Source organism: Saimiri boliviensis, chromosome 9, assembly GCF_048565385.1.
Source record: "Saimiri boliviensis isolate mSaiBol1 chromosome 9, mSaiBol1.pri, whole genome shotgun sequence".
NCBI classification, from domain to species: domain Eukaryota; kingdom Metazoa; phylum Chordata; class Mammalia; order Primates; family Cebidae; genus Saimiri; species Saimiri boliviensis.
In genome coordinates, this window is record NC_133457.1 from 45,022,839 (window position 1) to 45,042,929 (window position 20,091).

Consider the following 20,091-nt stretch of genomic DNA (forward strand, 5'->3'; position numbering starts at 1 on the left):
TGGGCTCAAAACGATTAAAAAAGAAATCTATAAGGTAGACTAGGCTCCTGCCTTTAATCCAGCACATTGGGAAGCCAAGGTGGGTGGATCATGAGGTCAGGAGATCGAGACCTCCTGGCCATGGTGAAACCCCATCTCAACTAAATTACAAAAAATTAGCTGAGGGTGGTGGCACGCACCTGTAGTCCTAGCTACTCAGCAGGCTGAGGCAGGGGAATCGCTCGAATCCAGGAGACCGAGGTTGCAGCGAGCAATGATCGTGCCACTGCACTCCAGCCTGGCAAAAGAGCAAGACTCCAGCTCAAGAAAAAAAAATAAAATAAAATAAAAGTATTGTAAATGATACCACTGAACTCTGAACTTAGGATTCAGGGAAGAAATCAAGTTTGATCATGATCAAAGTGCAAAATGTTATGGGAGAAGAGAAAAGGAAGTGACCAGTAGCCTGGGTCAGTCACAGGAGACGTTCCCCAGAATGTAGTATTTGATAAGAATCTCAGAGGATCCCTGTGAACCTGCTATAGAAGCCTAACATTGCAGGCAAAGACAGCAAGGGGAAGAGGTAAGACAGGCCAGAGAAGGATGAGGAATGCACTGGTGAAAAAAGAGGCTTCACGTGTATGGGCTGGGGATCAGGCTAGAAAGGTAAAGTGAAAGCTGTGTAATCGTCATAGATTATGTGTGCTATGCCAACAAGGCCCTGCCGGACCTACCTGTAGAAGCCTCCTTTGGGCAGAGATCATTCTGAAACCCAGTAGAAAGCACATGCTTTTGGGTGGCCCTGCCACGCGTTCACTCTAACTGGTTTCTGAATAAGACAAGCAGGAATAGAAAATGTCTTGGTCCCGTCACTGAATTGTCCTATCTACCCTGACGCTCCTCCAACACATTTGATGTAGAATAGCCGTTGACTTTACAAGACCAGTGTCTTAAAAAGGACATTTCCACTATGAAATACTGACTCAGCTCCAGGTGGCACTTTGGGAAAGGAGGTCTTTTAACACCTTTCCCTATATCCCCCTTAGAACAAAAAATAAGGAGAAACTGGTCTGCTTATCTTTAAATTAATGTATATACATATGTATATGTGTGTGTGTGTGTGTGTGTGTGTGTATATATATATATATATATATATAGTTTTTAAGGTAGAACAATGATTAGAAGCTAATTTTGATATTTCAATCTTATTAAATATATTTGGTGGTAGATATCAGTGGTTTTCTTTCTTAAAAAAAAGTATGGAAGGTGGTGAAATATATTCTGATTAACGAGTGCATTTTTAAGTATCATAGCTAAGGATCTTTAGTGTTTGTGGTGGTGTTTTTTTTGTTTTTTGTTTTTTTGCCTTGTTTTGTTTCTGATTCCTTTCAATAGATTTTGGAAGGGGGCAATACATCTGTGTAGGAAAGCTATATACCACGGGGGCCTGGGAAGCAGAGACAAAGGACTATGCTTATGCCATTAATTTTTTCATACAAATGGTCTCATTTTTTCATATCGTCTACACCCCAACACATGGATTTTTATGAAACATGTATTTGGGAGTGGTAGACACCCCAGCTGAAAGCTACTCATTGGTTATGCGATTGGAATCAGGCTAATGAACACAAGTTCACCCTTTGTTATTGAAGCCATAAGGTCCTTCTGAAGTGGCCCTGGGACGTTTCTCTAAACAATTAATATTTTCATTGACTCAGCAGCTATGATCTCCTTAAGTAGAAAAATGAGGAAAAAATATAGTAACCCATCAGCACAGGAAATTTATTTTATAATTTGAACAGGATCAATCCTGTAATCAAGTGTACAAGTTTAATGACAAAATAATTAAATGTCCTATTGCATATTCAATCCACAAAATCATTTGACCATTGGTTCCCCAAATTCTCAAATTTTCAACTTTCCCTCAATAATGTAATATATTTAAAAGCCAATTTGCTCTATTAGGATTTTAAAGAAGCAGTTGAAAACACCAAAAACTACTGATAAACATGTTTCTGTAGTTGTAAACACAAACGTCTAAAGGATTAAAATAAAGCATTATTGAGAATCCTAATTATCTATGTACCTGCTTTGGTAAGAAGTACTTCAGTGTGACATATTTAGTTTATATTCTCATTCAAAATGACACTATTATATTAATAGGTACTTATCCAATAACTGAAACCATTATTCACAGTTGAATAGGCATAATATATAATTAGGATTCTTTTAAAGGGACTTCCATGGCTAAAAGTAATTTGGCTTTAGTGTCTATTAATATTATAACTATTAAAACAATACTTCCAGTTACTAGTAACTGAATCAAAAAGCAACCTGAAATTCAAAGTTTGATTAAGGGTACAAGGGAAAAAAACACCATGTTTATGATGAATAGATAGTCTGTCACTGGGAAATCTATGCACCTGTACGTATCTGTTCTACATTTATCATATAGCAATGGACAAAGTCCTCTAAACATACCCTAGCCCAAAGCTACATATCTCCATATAGTCGTTCAGATAGGCCAATTAATCCTTTCCAAGCATAGAGAAGAGAAACCCAGCTCTAGTTTGCCCCATTTCCAGAATAAATAGCAAAATAAGTTGACAATCAGAAATAATTATAAAGCCATTGAAGATCGTGTAATAGTCCTGTTTTCTTTCATTGTGCAGTTACAAGATTTGGGCAACTGGTGTATATTATAACCATAATCTTGCCATAAATGTAAAATATGCTTTTAGTTGTAGGGAACAGACTGTAGATGAACACTTTGTGACATTTTTCTAGTTACTGCCTTTCAAATTCTTCCTCATTTGTATAAATGGAGCTTATGGATATATGCATGTATGGATCAAGGTTTCTGAGCCCTAGCACTAATGCTGGGTTTGCTAGATAATTATTTTTTGTGGGAAGTTGTTCTCCGTGCTGTAGGATGCTTAGCAACATCAATAGCACCTACCCACTAGGTCAAGCATCCCCAAACTACTGCCAGCGGGCTGCATGCGGCCCCCTGAGGCCATTTATCTGGCCCCCCGCCGCACTTCAGGAAGGGGCACCTCTTTCATTGGTGGTCAGTGAGAGGAGCACAGTATGTGGTGGCCCTCCAGCGGTCTGAGGGACAGTGAACTGGCCCCCTGTGTAAAAAGTTTGGAAACGCCTGCACTAGGTGCTAATAGCACACCTCTCCCGTTATGATAACCAAAAAATGTTATCAGACATTGCACAATCACTCCTGGTTGAGAACCAATGAAATAGCCTCATATACAAATACATTTTATTCTAATAATTATATATATGTATATATAATTATATATTATAATTATATAATTTATATATAATATTATATAATATATATAATATATAATGTATAATATATTATATAATAATATATAATATATAATGTATAATATATTATATAATAATATATAATATATATAATTATATATATTATATATACATATATATGTATCTATATAATTATGGATATATATGTATATATATACATATATATATATATAAAACCTTGGTCAAACTTTTTACATCAAGCAAATTTTGGATTTCATCTTTAAAGGGATGGTGGTTGAAGATATCATAAATTCACATATGTGAGCTGAACCATGGTTTTAAAACTGAACTGCCCCTTATGATAACGAGTTTTCTCAAGAATTTGGGATGATACATTTTGACTAGTAATCTCAAAATAACATTTCTAATGAACTGTTTTTTTTGGTTGGAAGGTTTATTCTTTCATCATTCTTTAGATGAACACTTATAAAAGTATTTATTATATACCTCATGCTATAAATGGTGCTATAGACACTAGACAATGGTGAACAAAGTGACATAATTTCAACTCTTAAAATAAGCAATCAAAATCAGAAATGTTAGTAATTATTTACCATTTGTCATTTAACTGAAAAGTTAGTGGTACTGATATATAAAATTAATTTACAAAAACTCTTTTGAGTACCTACTGCATGCCATTCCTATTTATAGAGATTGCAAAAGTTGTGTAAACATAACCTTTTCCCTCTGGAAGGATGTAATGTGGAAAGAAAGAAATTAATATAGGGGTGGAAGGGATTAAGTGCCGAAATGGCTCTTGTGGCAGTGTGGCTTCTGGCTCACCATGTAATTCATCATTTCCCATGCTTTCAGCATTTGTCAAATCCTTGTAAAACTCTTGTAAAGTTAAAGGCTACCAACCTTGCCATAGTTTTGGATTTCAAACATAATTTTTTAAAGTTGGACTGCACCACCACGTTCGTTGGAAATTTATCAAGGCAGATAAGGATTAATGATTGTTTCTAAGAAATAGGGACATTTCTTACTCTTTTTTTCTCCCCACAGAAGCCTTTCTTAAACCCTGAACCCTCATCAAAACAAAACAAAACATGCTGACATCACAAATGAAAGAAATCAGACATCCCTACATATATTACAGGACAAGGGATGGTGCACACTAACATTGCTGAACACTGCATTTGGATAGCTATTCCTTAAGTTAAATAAACTACCTTCATGCCATTTATATTATGAGATATCTGTTGGCATTAGATATTCATTCTAAGAGAATTAAAAACTGGCAGGGGTGGCCGGGCGCAGTGGCTCACTCCTGTAATCCCAGCACTTCGGGAGGCCAAGGTAGGCAGATCATGAGGTCATGAGATCAAGACCATCCTGACCACCATGGTGAAACCCCATCTCTACTAAAAAATAAAAAAATTAACTGGGCGTGATGGTGTGCACCTGTAGTCCCAGCTCCTTGGGAGCCTGAGACAGGAGAATTGCTTGAACCTGGGAGGCGGATGTTGCAGTGAGCCGGAATCGTACCACTGATGCCTGGAGACAGAACAAGACTCTGTCTCAAACTGGCAGGGGCAAAAAAATCAGACAGATGAATAAAAGAATAATGAAATAGGGACTTAAAACCACCTATTTAAACAATTCATATATAGTTTCAATATAAATTCATATATATAGTGAATCACTATAGGGAATAGTATAATGCAAATCACAGACATTTTGACTTGAGCCACTTAGATAAGAGAAAAAAAGGAGGATGCAATCTGTTTTTTCTTTATTTTCACTTATCCAAATAATTTTTACTTTTGCATTTCTATGAGTTCAAATACAAGGCTACTAAGATTCCAAATAAGAAGGATTATTAATATATTAGAATACAGCCCAAACTGATCAAATGGAAGCATGTCAGGTCCTCACACTTAGGTGTGATTATTCAACTAATATACCTAGGTCAGCCCATCAAAAATGCAGGCTTAGCCCCTTGGAATGTTTTTAATAAGATATGATGTGATTATCACATAAAAGACCATGCCCTGTAAAAAGGCTGGATTCAAACAAATAATTGAGAAACAGCATAAATAAAGCCACTTTGCCTGTAAGAACTGTAACACTGGCTTTATATAGTAGCAGTTTTTAGAAAGAGCATACTTCTTAAACTTTAGGGTATATCAGAATCACCTGGAGAGCTTGTTTTAAAACACAGATGTCAAGGTCTGTCTCCCAGAGAGTCTAATTTTTGTCTATTGCTGCTGATGATGATCCACAAATCATAGGCTGGCTGGCACTGACCTAGAATACTATCACAGGAATATTAATGCAGCTAATTCTTCTCATTGTGGTTCACCTGGGATTAATACAGGTGCTAAGCCAGGTATGTGTGCTCTGGATAGGAGAGGCTACATGTGCTTTTCCTTGATTTGCCAATGGTTTTGTATTTCAGTTGTGAAATTAAAATATTGATGAACTTTGAAAGGCTTCAAATTTCTTTCAAATATTGGCAGAAGGTTAACAACACAGATGGTTTCCTGGCCTTAGGTCAGATATATTTACTCCACACATGAGGATCTTTGGAAACTTCACCCAAATTACTGTTGCAATTGTTTATTTCAGAACTAGGGCAACCAGATCCACCCTTTGTCTGTTGAGTAGGAGCAGCTTTGTTTTGCAAAGACAGTGGCTAAAAAGGACCAGACATTTCCATCAGCTGTTTAGTCATTGTGTTTTTAGGGGGAATTATAGCATCGTACAATATTTTTCTTTGCAGCTTAAACACTGAGCAAACCCAGACATCCAGAGATGCTAAAATGAAAAATCTGTTTCTCCTTGCTTTGCCACTTGCCAAGTGAACTCTGTCAGACACCACATCCTGTACATCTCAAGTAAACAAAATTACGCTTAATGTGTTGGCAACATCTGTCACAAACGCTCCTCCGCCTATGGCTTCAATGTATTGCGTTGGAGTGGATTTCACAGTGTATTTAAAATAAGGCAAAGTTATGGTTGTGGGGACTGGCATTGCCTCACTAACCATAAGTTTCCTTTGTGTGTGTGTGTGTGTGTGTGTGTGTGTGTGTGTGTGTGTGTGTGTGTTTATTTCATACAAAATACAAAAGAGATTCTGTAGTTTTTAATAAGCAAAGTGGCTGTTAAACACCCCCCTTTGCTGTGAGTAACCAATACTAAACCTCTCTAAGTTGTCTGTCCCAGATAAAGTATCATTAGGAAAATTCATTTCTCCCAGGGGTTCCTGTTAGTTTACTCTCAGTTTACCCCCTGACTGTACATTTCTTCCGTTCCCTTAAGATTAAAAAATTTGTATTCTTAATAATTTGTGGGATTTTTTTTCACTGAACATTTTTATTGAATGTAAACAAGAATGTAGATTCTTACATATTTTCCCCCAAGAATCCTTATTTTATTGTTCATTTATGTGCAATAACCGATCTGTTTAGAACGAACTGTTCATTGATGTGCAATACTGGTCTGCTTAAAAAGAGCCGCTTATTTATTTGCAATAACTGGTCTCTTACGTTATTTTCCACTCTGTGCCTGCTGTTGCTATTTATAATTCCAAATTAATGACAAATCCCTTCTTACTCTTCCTTTTGATTGTCAGGTTTCGGGTTTATACACAGAAGCAGCACTCACTCTGTGACACCTGTAATCAAATGAGTCCCCAAACACTGCTTTCAATGAAAAGATTCTCAAAGAGACCAGACAATTCTTCCAAAATTAATTCCAAGTGCAGGCATTAAATCCTTCTCTTCTTATCATGCATGAATTTTGATTTTTCTGTAACATGCTCACCTACCTCATTTGCACATTGCCTTTATAAAAAAGACTAAAGTCTGTCCCACACACCCCTGGAGAATGAGACAAACTCTAGGGTATTAAGAAGAAAGCATCCTTACAAACACAATTTGTTTTTTATCTCTGATTTACATGAATGATCCTTTTTGTGGCTAGAGCAAGCTGTTTAGAATCCAGGAGTTTCTGGGATTGTGACAGTTTAGCTGCATGTTGGAATGTCTAGGGGCAAATATTCTAAAAAGATAACCTGTCTTGTGTTCAAGAAAGGACTTGAAGTCTTGCACCTGCTAAGCATTAGAATGTTGTCAAAGTGCCACTTTTTGGTTGAAAAAAAAAAATGCTTCAGGACTTCCATCTTAACTCTGAGGTTATTCTATAATTTATCCCTAGGTGATTTAAGAAGAACCCTAGTTCTTCTTAAAGTGTTTACTTCTGGTCTGGCACAACAAATACCTGAAATGAAGGCCAGTAAGTATTTTTTTAAAAAGGAAAACAATAAAGATGCTCTTATCAAAAAGATGCAGGTGGCAGAAAGAAAGCGATGTATCTCTGAATTATAATTAAATAAAACCTTATCTTACCATGTTTCTCATTTAAAAGGCATCCTGATGAATTGCAATTCACAGAAGCATCAAGAAATTCAAACAACACAAATACACACGTGTATATTTACAAGCTATAGACCTTTAAAATAACATATATGTTTTCTGATTGATTCCTGCTCAAAAGCCTAAATGTCTTTGTGAACCAAGCTGGCCCTGTATATCAAGCGTTTCAAACGTTTGGCTCAATTTGTATTATCTCTAAAAATTAATGAGGAGGAGCCCATAGGGAAGGCTTAGTGGTAGCCTGATCTTTTTCACAGATATAGTAAGGAAGTTTAATTTTATAATACTAGGAGGAATTGCTTAGTTTGAGTAAAAGCATTTTAGGAAACACTTGCTTGTGGGTAGATTGGGTGCTGAGATCTGGCTGTCTACATGCAAGTGTCCAGTGAGCAAAATAATGTTTAGGGAAATAATATATTCAGAAACATCATTTTATCATAACTGGTTATTTAAATGCATTGTTATAGAACATGTTTCTACTTTTATCATAATATTTAAATGAGCATTGAAATTATATAATCTCCAAGATTCCATCCAATTCTAGCTTTTTGAGTTTGATTTTTAAAAATATTTTTTCATTCTCCAGGTTAATTACCACAAGGAAAGTATCAGGGTAGAAAAACAGGAATGGAAGGATTCGATGACTTAGCTCCGTTCTTCACTCACCATATACTTTGCATAAGGATGGAAGTTTTAAAAAATGTCTGTTATTTCTTTTATCCCCGACAATGATATAAATAAAAAAACATATTCTAGAAGTCCACCTTCCTTCACATCTGATTTGAAACTTAACACTTTTGTTTTTAAAAAAAATTGTGGATGGACATAAAAATTTGACCAGCTTTTAACAGAGATTGGTGTTCTTCTGTCTTGTGTCTGAAATATACATAGAAAACAGGTCAAAAGGTTAGGAGGAAAACAAATGGGAAATCGTAATTTTGATTTTTAGATGGCCAGTGGTAGAATTAATATGTCCCTCAAAAGGATCCAGTTTAGAAACCCATGTGGGCCAGCATTACCCTCCTTAGTGGAAGATTGTATTAGAGTGACCAAGAATTATCTATATATTAATAAATAATAGATAAATGACATAAACCAAGTCTTATCCAATAACAAGAAAATTAGAGAATTTCCACTAATGTTCATATCTTTCAGTCAGAAAAGCTTGTATTTAGAACAATGGGCGAGAGGATATATATGATTTCTTTGAATGGATTCTACCTCAAATGATGAAAATGTAAGTGACAGATATTTTAGACACATCACAGGTAAATACCTCAGAAGAAAGGAATTTGTTAATGCCATCTATTTAGACAAGCACAAAATGACATGCATGGACATAAAGATTATATACAGTTGAATTTTGCCATTTTAGTGAAGCAGTAAAAACATTTGATGTGCATACATTAACACAGTTTACTGTGTTTATTTGTAAGAAGTCTCCTTCCTCGTAGGATACGTATTCAAATGGACATTGTATTTACTTGTAGGGTGCTGTGATTACACCAACCATGGACCATCCCATGTCAATGCAGCCAGCCAACATGATGGGCCCCCTGACACAGCAGATGAATCACCTTTCCTTGGGCACAACAGGAACGGTGAGTTGGAGAGATTGTTTCGTTTCCTTGAACTTTTTTGATAAGCTGTTGACGCTCTCCATTTTCACTGTCATTATCGGTGAAACTATGTCTGACTATATTCATTGACTAACAACTTTCAGGTTTCAGTATGAATAAGCTGCATTCTGCATGTATGCTCAATTCCAGGGCACAAGTAGTCACATTGGCAAGGCTAAAGTTCTCTTATGTCACTTTTAAATTTCAGTTACTTCTTGATTTTATGGTACAACGTACCAGATATGACGTCTGATCTTGGAAAGGTGTCCTTTTACATGCACCTGCAGATCGAGCCCCTGTGACGTAATACACTCAATCCTGGTTTTCTTTACCCAGCTGCTTACCAGTTCAGCCGCTACTTTATTATCAGGTTATATACAAGCAAGGGGCCAAATCTATGACTGATACTATTCAATCAGTAAAGAGTAATTGAGAACCTGGTATAATCAAGTTCTTTTAATCCTTCTTTTTGATAAACTGATATAGATGGATGTTGAAAAGAAGAAAGGAAATCTAATGTGCTTGATCTTATAGGTTGGGATAGTTTTGACTAGTCATCTTTCTTCTTGGAGAACAAAAGAGTGTTGAAAAATGCCTATTGCAGCCTGGATTTTATATTAATGAGGCATTTTAAATCATTGCAAAAACTTTACATTTGGTTTTTTTAAAAAGATAATTCCCCAAATGTTCAAGGAGGCAAAAGTCTGATACAATCTACCGTACTGAAACTCTGTTATTTGCCGTTATAGAGAACAATGAAACCATGAAACCTAACCACTTATACAACCCCTTCAGTTTTATTTTCATGTTAGTGCAGATAATCTTGTCATTTGAAAAAATATAGAAATAAAAAATGTATTTTCTTTTGACTGAGGCAGCTTAAATATTGTAGAAAGAGCACTGGGCTAGGAGTCAGAAATCCTAGATCTGAAGCTTAAGTAAGCCTTGTTGTTTCTTTCAGTTTTGGAGAAAATAATAAATCTAGTCTGAATTTTTTTCTCTATCTAGCTGAAATATTGAACTTGATTATATATGAGGCCCTTTAAGTTTCAATTCTATATTTTTAAGCTTATATGTCTTAACAGTTGCCACCTCTGTGATTCTTCAGTTATGCTGACTTCATCTCAAAATATCAATATACAATATGCACACTAGCTGTGTATCTGGAATTTTACCCTATAGCAATGGCTTGCTTGCCAAATAAATCTTGTTGACTCATAGGCTTTTAAGAATATAAGAAGTTTCTGACCTGTCTACTGAGGCTTCACTTATCTGTACTAAATAGGAAGAAAGTCAATATCATTTAATGGAAAGAGCCGCATTCTTTCAATAAGGAAATTTTAGTTTTATTAACATAAACAAAGTGCCTATCACTAAGATCTCCGTTTAGAACCTATAAAAAGCAGTTGATGATATCTTAACCTGTCTGAATGCTTGGGCTAGATCAAATGATCTCTTAGGTTTTTGACCTATACTTTTAGAAGTTGTATCTAAGATATACTTAACTATATGCTGTGGTATAGCTAATTTTCATCATGGAGACAGAGTTTGAAGAGACCATTTTATTGCTTTTAGCAAAGTGTAAGGATTATTTGTCATTATTTTGTGCATTACTAATAAGCAAGTCCTAAGAATAGTATCAGAAGGCCTGCAGTTTCTTATTTTTATTAATACATTGTAGATTTTCCTCCGTATCGGCCTTTGTCTCCTTCAGTGATCATAAATTCTGAATGAGTGAAGCAATGCAAGTTTCATGTATTGAATGACAATCTGGAATCTGATTAAAGAGAGAATTATAATGCAGAACATAGAAACTCTTTATAAGTTTACTCATTTGGTTCAAAAGTAAAGCCAACTGACGGCTAAAATTTAAGTTTGCAAACTAGTAAAAATATAAGAGCTAGTTAACTAAGCATACGACTGAATCCTTAGGAAAGTAAAAAATAAGCTAAAAAATATAGAACAGACTCAGAATTATAATAATTATTGATTCAGTAACATATATTATGATTTTGTATTTGAGCATCTCAACAGGAACACATTTGTAGGGGACCATGACTTTTACGTAGCTGATAATAGCCAAATAGTTCAATAATAATATATAACACTCTCTCAGAGAGTAAAAGTTTTAAGCATGTGGTTTATTGTTAAAACCAAAGTTTCTCCCTTTACATTCGTACTAAATAATGCTTAGATACATTATAATATTTGTGTTACCTGATGTTATGGAAAAGTGTAAAATTTAGTAAGATTCTGAAATAGTAGAGAGAAAATAGAATTACTTTGTTGATTCATTTAACAAAATATAATTAAGTGTGGTTGGTGTCCAGAATACTGTTAAATTTTTTATCTTAGACTTTCACTCTCATTCTTTGATATGCCCTCATAGATTCATTCTATCTGAATTTCGATTGGCATTTGGAGTGGCTATGATCCAGTTGAGTTTGATTTTTTAAATCCGATTTTTCCACCTTATTCTATCTTTCCAACATTTTCACTGATGGGGTAGAATCCTGGCATAATGGAAAGATCAGTGGGCTTTGTTTTCAAACTTGAGTTCAAAACGTGGCTTTGCTCCTTTCTTAGTTCTGCATGTTTAGGCAGGTTACTTAACCTCTCAGGACTTTTGCTTTCTCATTTTACAAAATGGGAAAAATAATACTTGCATCCCAGGCACATTCTGAGTGTTAATGAAATGATAGTATGCAGCGTACTTACACAGTGTGAAACTCACCATGTGCAAATCAAATGAGCTGCTCATACCCTTTACCTCCAGTAGCTTCAAACTGGTGGGAATCTGGTTTAGGTGCCCAGAAGTGATGTAGCACCCTGTAAAGTCCAGGGCATAACTCACTTACTGTCTCCATTTATTTGGCTGCTAACATACTCTTTTAGGGTAGCAAACTCAAAAGCCTGTAGAGTCTAGCCAGGTTATATTACCAAATGAAGTAGATCAAGTTCAAGCAACAACCCTTGGAAACATATAATCAATTTTTAAATATCTGCCTATATCACAAAACATAGTCATGCCATATAAACATATATGATATTGGAGATTATATTTTAGAGATGTATTTTCCATGCGATAGTAATACTATCTCTGCTTGAGTTTTGGGCAAATACAAGTGAGAGGTGGTGCCTTTGGCAGCCTGAAATATGGATGCCTTGTCAGAAAAGGACAGGCACTACGGTATTAGTAGTACGGCTATTGCCACATGGACATGCAGACCCAGGGTGGTCTCACTTTCTCACTTTTAAAGATAAGCTGAATTCTTGAGCTTTGACTGGAAATTTCTCTATATTTAAATATTGGGCCCAGTTTGTCCCAAGAACTCCCATTTTGTGACTCCTGCCCAAGGTTTTTCCGGTTCTCCTCAAACCTCTCTGGCCATTCCTTCTCTTTCTGCACAGATTGGTAAGCCAAAGGTTCATTTTTAACATACTTATTCCGTATGATTTTCATAAGCAATCTCATTCACTCTCATGATTTTAAATGCTGGCTTCCCTGTTGACTCCTAAATCTCAGTCCCCAGTGCTAATTCATCTAAGAACTTTAGACTCATTTATCTAACTGCTTGCTAAGTATCTCCATGTAAATCTCCCTCAGGTAACTCAAGTTCAGCATGACCCAAACTAATTTCATGAGCTTTCCAGAGCTTCCTCCCAACTGAAACCTCTTTCTCTTGTATATTTCTTCTCCCTGTCTCCTTTCAAGCTAATGCCACAACCATTTGCCCTGTAGCCAAGCCTTACATCTAGGACCCAATCTAGACCCTCTCTTTCTCCCTCACCATCGTGCACAATTACGTTTCAAGTCCCACTGATTTTGTCTCATAGACATTGGTGAAATACATTCTCTCTTCCGCATTTCTAGAGTTTCTTCCCTGGAACTCGTTTGATTAATTGTAACAGTTCCCTAATTGTTCTTCCTGCTTTCAATGTCAATTTGCTCCAATCCGTTTTCTCTGCCCTGTTGTCACAGGTAGTCAATCTAAAATTATCTGACTGTGTCTCTCTCCTAACTAAAACATTTCAGATGCTTTCAGACACCTGAGCTCACAGAAATTCTGCAAAACAAGGTGTGAACAGTGACAAGGAAAGATTAATACAGGAATCTAAACTCTAGAAACAGATGGGTTCCCAGGGCAGAGGAGAGAGAGATCCCGTGAATAATCCAGAGAAGGAAGTGATCAGGGCTGATGGAAGTTGGAGCTATATTCGAATTTTCTATTTTTAGAAGGGGGATCTTGGCCACAGGCTTAGTCCCACTCTTCTTTTTAAAGTCCCTGGCTAAAGGAATTATACCAGGCCAAAATCTCTTTTTTCCATTTCATGAAAGCAGATATATGTGTCTCCCATGACCTCAACTTTTGAAATGAATGCCATGTAGTTTAATTAACCTTTCCCTACAGTTTTCCACCTCAAATGTTTATTGTTCAATTCTCTATTTTTAAGCTAGACAGAATCTGCTGGCCTCAAAAAAAGAATGCATTTTATGCAAGCAGCGTAACTGTTTTATTTCCGGGCTCTGCTGACCCTGAAGGATTTTCCTAGCTTTTTCTACTTTTGTTTATTTTTTTTTGTCACGGTATTCCCTTGATGGAACCAAAGCCCCATTATCCATAACTTCTTATCACTTTATTGTAAGCTTTAGCAGAAACCACTGGAGATTTTACTGTGTTATGAAAACCTCCAAATTGCATGACAATCTTGTTTTACAAGTTTCTTATCTCCTTTTCATTTGTTCAGTTGCTGGTCACCAGTGGCTTACAATGTCACCAGAATCTGTTGGAAAAAATAAAAAGTTTTTGTTCTGCAGGCTTTGTGTCTGCCGTTTGATTTGTGTTTTCCCTGCCACTGGTGATTTGTGATATCATCGAATTCCCACAGTGTAACCATAGTCACTCACAAAAATAACCTTGTAATTGTACTCCATTTATTCCCCACAGTTCTCTAGTGCTTTTCAGCCACACCACTCCTTGACTGCTCTGAAATATTGATGGTATCAGGTGAAAATCCTCAATTATTCACTTTGTTTAGACATTGTGCTTTTTTTCTGTTATTAGGTATGAATATAAATACTAAGATAGAGTTTTAAAAAGCTAACGGGATGATAAATGGACTCTGATTCAGGAAGCAGTATCATAAATGGTAATGAGTACATCTCTTAAAACAGGTTTTAGGAAAAAGATTAGTTTAAAACACTCAAATACAAAAGAGAAAATATATCTAAAAAGATAATAGTTTTAAAAATTTGGTTTAGTCTTATCATAAAATGAAAGACCTTTAGAGGGAGTCTTATACATAATAAATGAACTGGCATTAAGTGAAAGTCTAGTAGTATGAGTGTATATTTGTAAATATTACACTTTTGCTGTTTAAAAAAAGGAATTCTGAGGACCAGGCATGGTAGCACATGCCTATAATCCCAGCACTTTGGGAGGCCGAAGTGGGCGGATCATGAGATCAGGAGTTTGAGACCAGCCTGGCTAACATGGTGAAACTTCATCTCTACTAAAAATACAAAAATTAGCCGGGCATGGTGGTGGGTGCCTGTAATCCCAGCTCCTTGTGAGGCTGAGGCAGGAGAATCACTTGAACCGGGGAGGCAGAGGTTGCAGTGAGCTGAGATTGCACCACTGCCCTCCAGCCTGGGCAACAGAGGGAGACTCTGTCTCAAAAAAAAAAAAAAAAAAAGAAAAAAATTCTGAATTTACATAAATTACCAAAACAATGAAAAAGGCTCAATAGATAAAATGTGAAAAAAAAAATGAACAGGTAGTTGATAAAAGAGTAAATAGAATGCTAAAGAATATTGCAAAAATCATAATTAAAGAAATAGAAACAGTAATTTAATCAAATACACACCAGTTATATCCCATCAAATAAAGTTATCAAAATATAGTATAAATTGCTAATGAAGGTGTAGGAAAATAAGCATCCTCTAGCACTGATTGCTTCATGATAGGAATCTAAATTTGTATAAGTATCAGTTGGATCGACAGGTAGTCAATCAAGATATTTCAAGACATTTATACTGACTGACCAAGCACTTACAGCTTTGAGAAGCTTCTTTGGAAATATTCTGAAACAACAGAAAAGTCATTATACCTCAAAAATATTTGACGCAGTGTTCTTTATAATGTCTAACAAAGAAGAAGAATTAAATATATTATAATCCATCCATAAACCAGAATGTAACGTAGCATGAAATCGTAAGAGTATTAAATAATTAGGAAAATGTTTTTTTAATAATGTCAAATTTTAAAAACTTGGCAGGCTGTGGTGGTTCCTGCCTATTATCATAGCACTTTGGGAAGCTTAGGCAGGAAGATTGCTTGAGGTCAGGAGTTGGAGACCAGCGTGATTAACACAGCAAGACCCCTCACACTAACAAAAAATAAAAATTAGCTAGGCATTATTGTGTACCCTGTAGTCCAACTACTGAGGAGAAGGAAGCAGGAAGATCAATTAAGCCCAGGACTTTGAGGTTACAGTGAGCTATGATGGTGCCCCTGCCCTTCAGCCTGAACAATGGAGTGAAACCCTGTCTATAGAAAGAAAGGAAAAAGGAAGGAAGGAACGATGTCAATTTGTATGTGTGGAGCTCAATATCACCTATAAAAATGTATTATAAGGCTGTCGAGAAATATAAAACAAGTGTGGCTATTTCCAGATCATGTGATTAGGAGTCATTTTTTTAATCATTATGCTTTTCTACATTCTCCAACTATTCAGCAATAAACATTATTGGCTTTTATCATTTACTTTAAAATGTCATAAGTATATTCTTGGAAAACGACTAGTAGCATGGTCCAATAATTAACTCTTTTTTTTTTTTTTTTTTTTTTTTTTTGGTTTGGAGTGGTAATTGATGTGTGATTGCAATTTTTCAAAAGGTACTAGGAATTGCCGTTATTTTAACAATTTGGAAACATTTTAAAAATGATTCTAATTATTCTAGAATTGGGAATTCTAATCAACTCAGTAGTTCAGGTACCTGTTGCAAGAAACAGAATAACTCATGTGTCTGGTTTATTTGCATTTGAATCTTGTGATCATGTTTGCTTTTGCTGCTCAAAGTGCCTTGCGATGTTCAAGTTCTAATCTGTCTTCTCGCATGCCATTGACTCAGGAGAGGGTGATTAACATTGACCTTTCGTGGCAAGGAGATGAAAGTGAGAAATATGGGATAGTCCAAAAGTTGTCACATGGGTGGAAAAAGAAAATTTGGGATTTTTGCTTTTAATAACGGTCGTATAAATGGAATAAGAGTCACACAAGAGCATCTGTTTAACCATGTGTTGGCAGTTGATTTCAATCTAAACAATATCAAGTTTCTTTTAGAGTTTACCCCTCCAAGGGGAGTGGGGGAATAAACTAGAATTCTAGAATTTTCCATTTTTAGAAGGGCGACCTTAGACCTATGCCATATCCCAGTCTCCTTTTTAAGATGCCTAGCTAAAGAAATTTCAGTGAGCTCAAAGCTCTTTTTCCATCTTTAAAAAAGCAGATCTGTTTTGTCCTATAAAACTCCTAATTTTGAAATGATTGCTATGTTGTTTAATTAAGCTTTATCTAGAATTTGACACCTTCAGTGCTAGGAGACTTGGGATAAAGATAACCATCATGTTCGATAGATTCTGTTCTGTGTCTCTCTGCTTCCACAGTTGCAACACACAAAGCTTTTTGGCCTTAAGGTGAAAGCACCCGCCGCTCTGCCTCACGGACAACCCCTGGGATCAGAGCTGGAGCTGAGTAATAAATAATGAAATTTTGCCTTCAAAATGTGTTAGTCTTCACAGAGTATGAGAATGTACAAATTTTTTATTTTTCTCTTTTAAATTTTAGTTCTTTTCTTTTGTTCTCCAGAACCTTGTTTCATATCATGCTCTCGGCCCCCTCTAGATGGGCTGTCTTGTAGAACTCTTTCGTCAGCCAGAGAGGGTAAAAATTTTACATTGATTCCCTAAGGGAGGTACCAAACAGACTGTGGAAGATGACAGTGTTTCAGAACAAACTGTACAGTCCCAGCAAGTCTAACGGGACCTAATAACATGTACACTGTGGTGGTAATAGGAACCATGGTATAGAATGCAAATGAGGAATCATAATGCCTTTACTGCTGGAAGGCAGAGGGGTCAGGCAACCGTATGATACACAGCGGGCTCTTCCACGTGTTAGGACTGATTCTATTTTATTTTCTTTTGTACTTCATTGCATTCTTTCTCATGCTCTTTTCATTCAAAGATTCAATCCCAAGACAGGATTATGATACTCCACCAGCTGTTGTGTCAGGTAGGAAAATTCTAATTCCTTTAAGATTGGATTGGAGGGGAGAGATGGAGCTTGCCTGGTTTTGTTTCGTTTTTGTTTTGTTTTTTTCTTTTCAAACTCTTTAAAGCAGTGATTCTCAACAGAGGTGGGTGCAGGAAATTTGAATTACAGTTTGGAAGGGGTATACGTAGTTCAGAAACATACACTTAATATTACAATTCAGTTATATGTCTGGAAAATAAATATGTTGCATTTTAAATAGAAAGTAAAAACTCAAAGCCATTTTGTCTGTCAAGGATACACAGAAGATAGAATCTATGTTCTGTGTATCAATGCTTCTCAGTGTTAGACATGGTCATCAAATTCCTGAAAAGTGGGAAAATAATTTTATGTGTAGCAAAAGAGGGCACAGATTAATAAAACATAGTTTGAGAAGCACTGCTTTAGAGACCAGAATTCTTCTAAATTGGAAATCATCCCATTTGCTTGCTCAGCACCCTGCATAAGGTCTGACACATAGTAGTTGCTTGATATAATTGTTTGTTGAATGAATCAAAACTTCAAATTCGTTCCTAAAGTGATTCTTTTGGATATTGAAAGAAAAACTGCCATTATTCCATTTGTACAACAAAGTGGCAGTGGTTGATTTGAAAATATGTTAGTGTCTCGAGGGTTTTAGCAATATTTAAGTTGTTTCATAAAATTTACTAGTGCAGTCTGTAATAGGATATGTCTGTGTGAAGACGTGAATTTTTATTCTGAATTGCACAGATCTTCTTGGGCTTTAATTTTAATTTTGAATTTTGGTTTCTTGCAAGGAGAAAAATGGGCACAATATTTTTTATTTTTGTTAATTTTTAAATTAAATAAAATACTGGCAATCTGAAGAGCATGAATTGTTTGATTCTTTGCCGTGTCAGACTGCAAGGTCATAAAATTCAAAGCCGGAAATGCATTGAAAAGACAGAACAAGAAACAAAGGTTAGAAATAGCCTGAACGAGCCCACAGAGCCGTTGAATCTGGCAACCTGATGGTGAATTTCAGGCAGGGGATGTCTTGCTTTTGACCACTTGTTTGCTTGACCCAGCATCTGAAGGGTAATTATTTTTCAATTTCTTATAGCCTTGTTTAGTTACAGTCATGGCTGAATACTCATCTCGAAACTTCAATTAATAATGTCCCATTGAGGAAAAATAAGTTAGCTTTTGGCTATGAGTCACTTTGGTCCTCTTCAGAGTCTCTATAATAAATTGCCACTAATGAAAATATCACTTAGTTTTTTTTTTTCCCTAAGTGTATGTCCTGTCATATCTTAACATGCTGATTTCATTGAGGATTTGGGGGCCCAGGGAAGAGATTTTGTTTCATACATGATATTTTCATTTAATAAGAGACATCTACTCTTGATAACTTAACAATATTCATAAAAGTAAAAGACACAAACTAGAACTTACCTTCAACTAGGTTTGTTTCCTGATTTTACTTTCAAGAACGTAATGGAAAAAGCAAGCAAATCATTAAAAGTACTTATTAGGTATGAGTCATAGGTCAGGTTCTATAAGTCAATTGAGGCAGAAGATCTGGCTGAAAATCTAGATCAGGAGTTCTCACCTGATCGCATACACAGGGCCACTGAAAGTTCTGGATCAGATAAATGACTTGATAAAAACAGTGCTTTAAGAAACTTAATCTGAAAGTTTTATGTGGTCTTGAGCAAGAAGACATAAAAATCACATGGAGCAGTTAAAAAGGTTATGTATGATATATTGTATATAACAAAAAATCATCCCAGGATCTCAACAGTGGAGTACAAAGGAAGTGACTAATATAAAGCTAATATGAAAAATAACATTACGGGAGATTTCACAGTTACTTTCCCCCTATAAGATTTAAGTGGTAGTTTTCCATAAGTTTCACAGACTTCTTTGGTCTACGTCTAAATAGAAATAGACTTGCCTTCCTAAAATGCTTGTTAATTGGCTCATAGGACAACTTCAGTGACTTTTGCAAAATAGAGTATCTTTTTCCCAACCACTGGCCACATCAGGAAAGTGAAACAGTATCGTAATATCTCCTACCCATATCTTCCAATATGCCAATATTGGACAACACAAATAATCAATTCTTTGCCAGTGTAGCATCTAACTAAATTGCCTTAATTTATTGAAGTTCAGATATCTGCTTGATAGTTTACAGAGACATAACTCAATTTCATTCAATCAATATTTCAACATGTATTGAATAACTTCTGAGTCTAAACACTATACTCAAGTACTGGGGATAGAAAGATGAACAGAAAATACACCCCTGATCAAAATATTATGGTACAATATAAGACCATTATAGCATTAATAACAACATTTATTTGTGTTGTTATTTGTGATAAATACATGAAGTACAGAGAATCAAGAATCTAGAAAGAATATTTGAAATCTTAAGGAAGACAAATACTGTTTTTCTGTGTAATATTAGGTGATATCATCTTCTGAGA

General features: G+C 35.7%; 1 protein-coding gene across 6 annotated transcripts in view; it reads left to right on the plus strand.

Moving 5' to 3' along the window:
- RBMS3 (RNA binding motif single stranded interacting protein 3) overlaps nt 1–20,091 on the plus strand; it is a 1,456,421-nt gene that overhangs the window by 1,367,723 nt on the left and 68,607 nt on the right. For 5 of the 6 annotated variants that reach the window (XM_074405764.1, XM_074405765.1, XM_074405763.1 and 2 more), the window contains 2 exons: nt 9,194–9,304; nt 17,573–17,620. In XM_074405764.1, coding sequence (XP_074261865.1) covers nt 9,194–9,304; nt 17,573–17,620 — 159 coding nt within the window. The remainder of the gene's footprint in view (nt 1–9,193; nt 9,305–17,572; nt 17,621–20,091) is intronic. The other variant, XM_074405767.1, reaches the window with a different exon arrangement.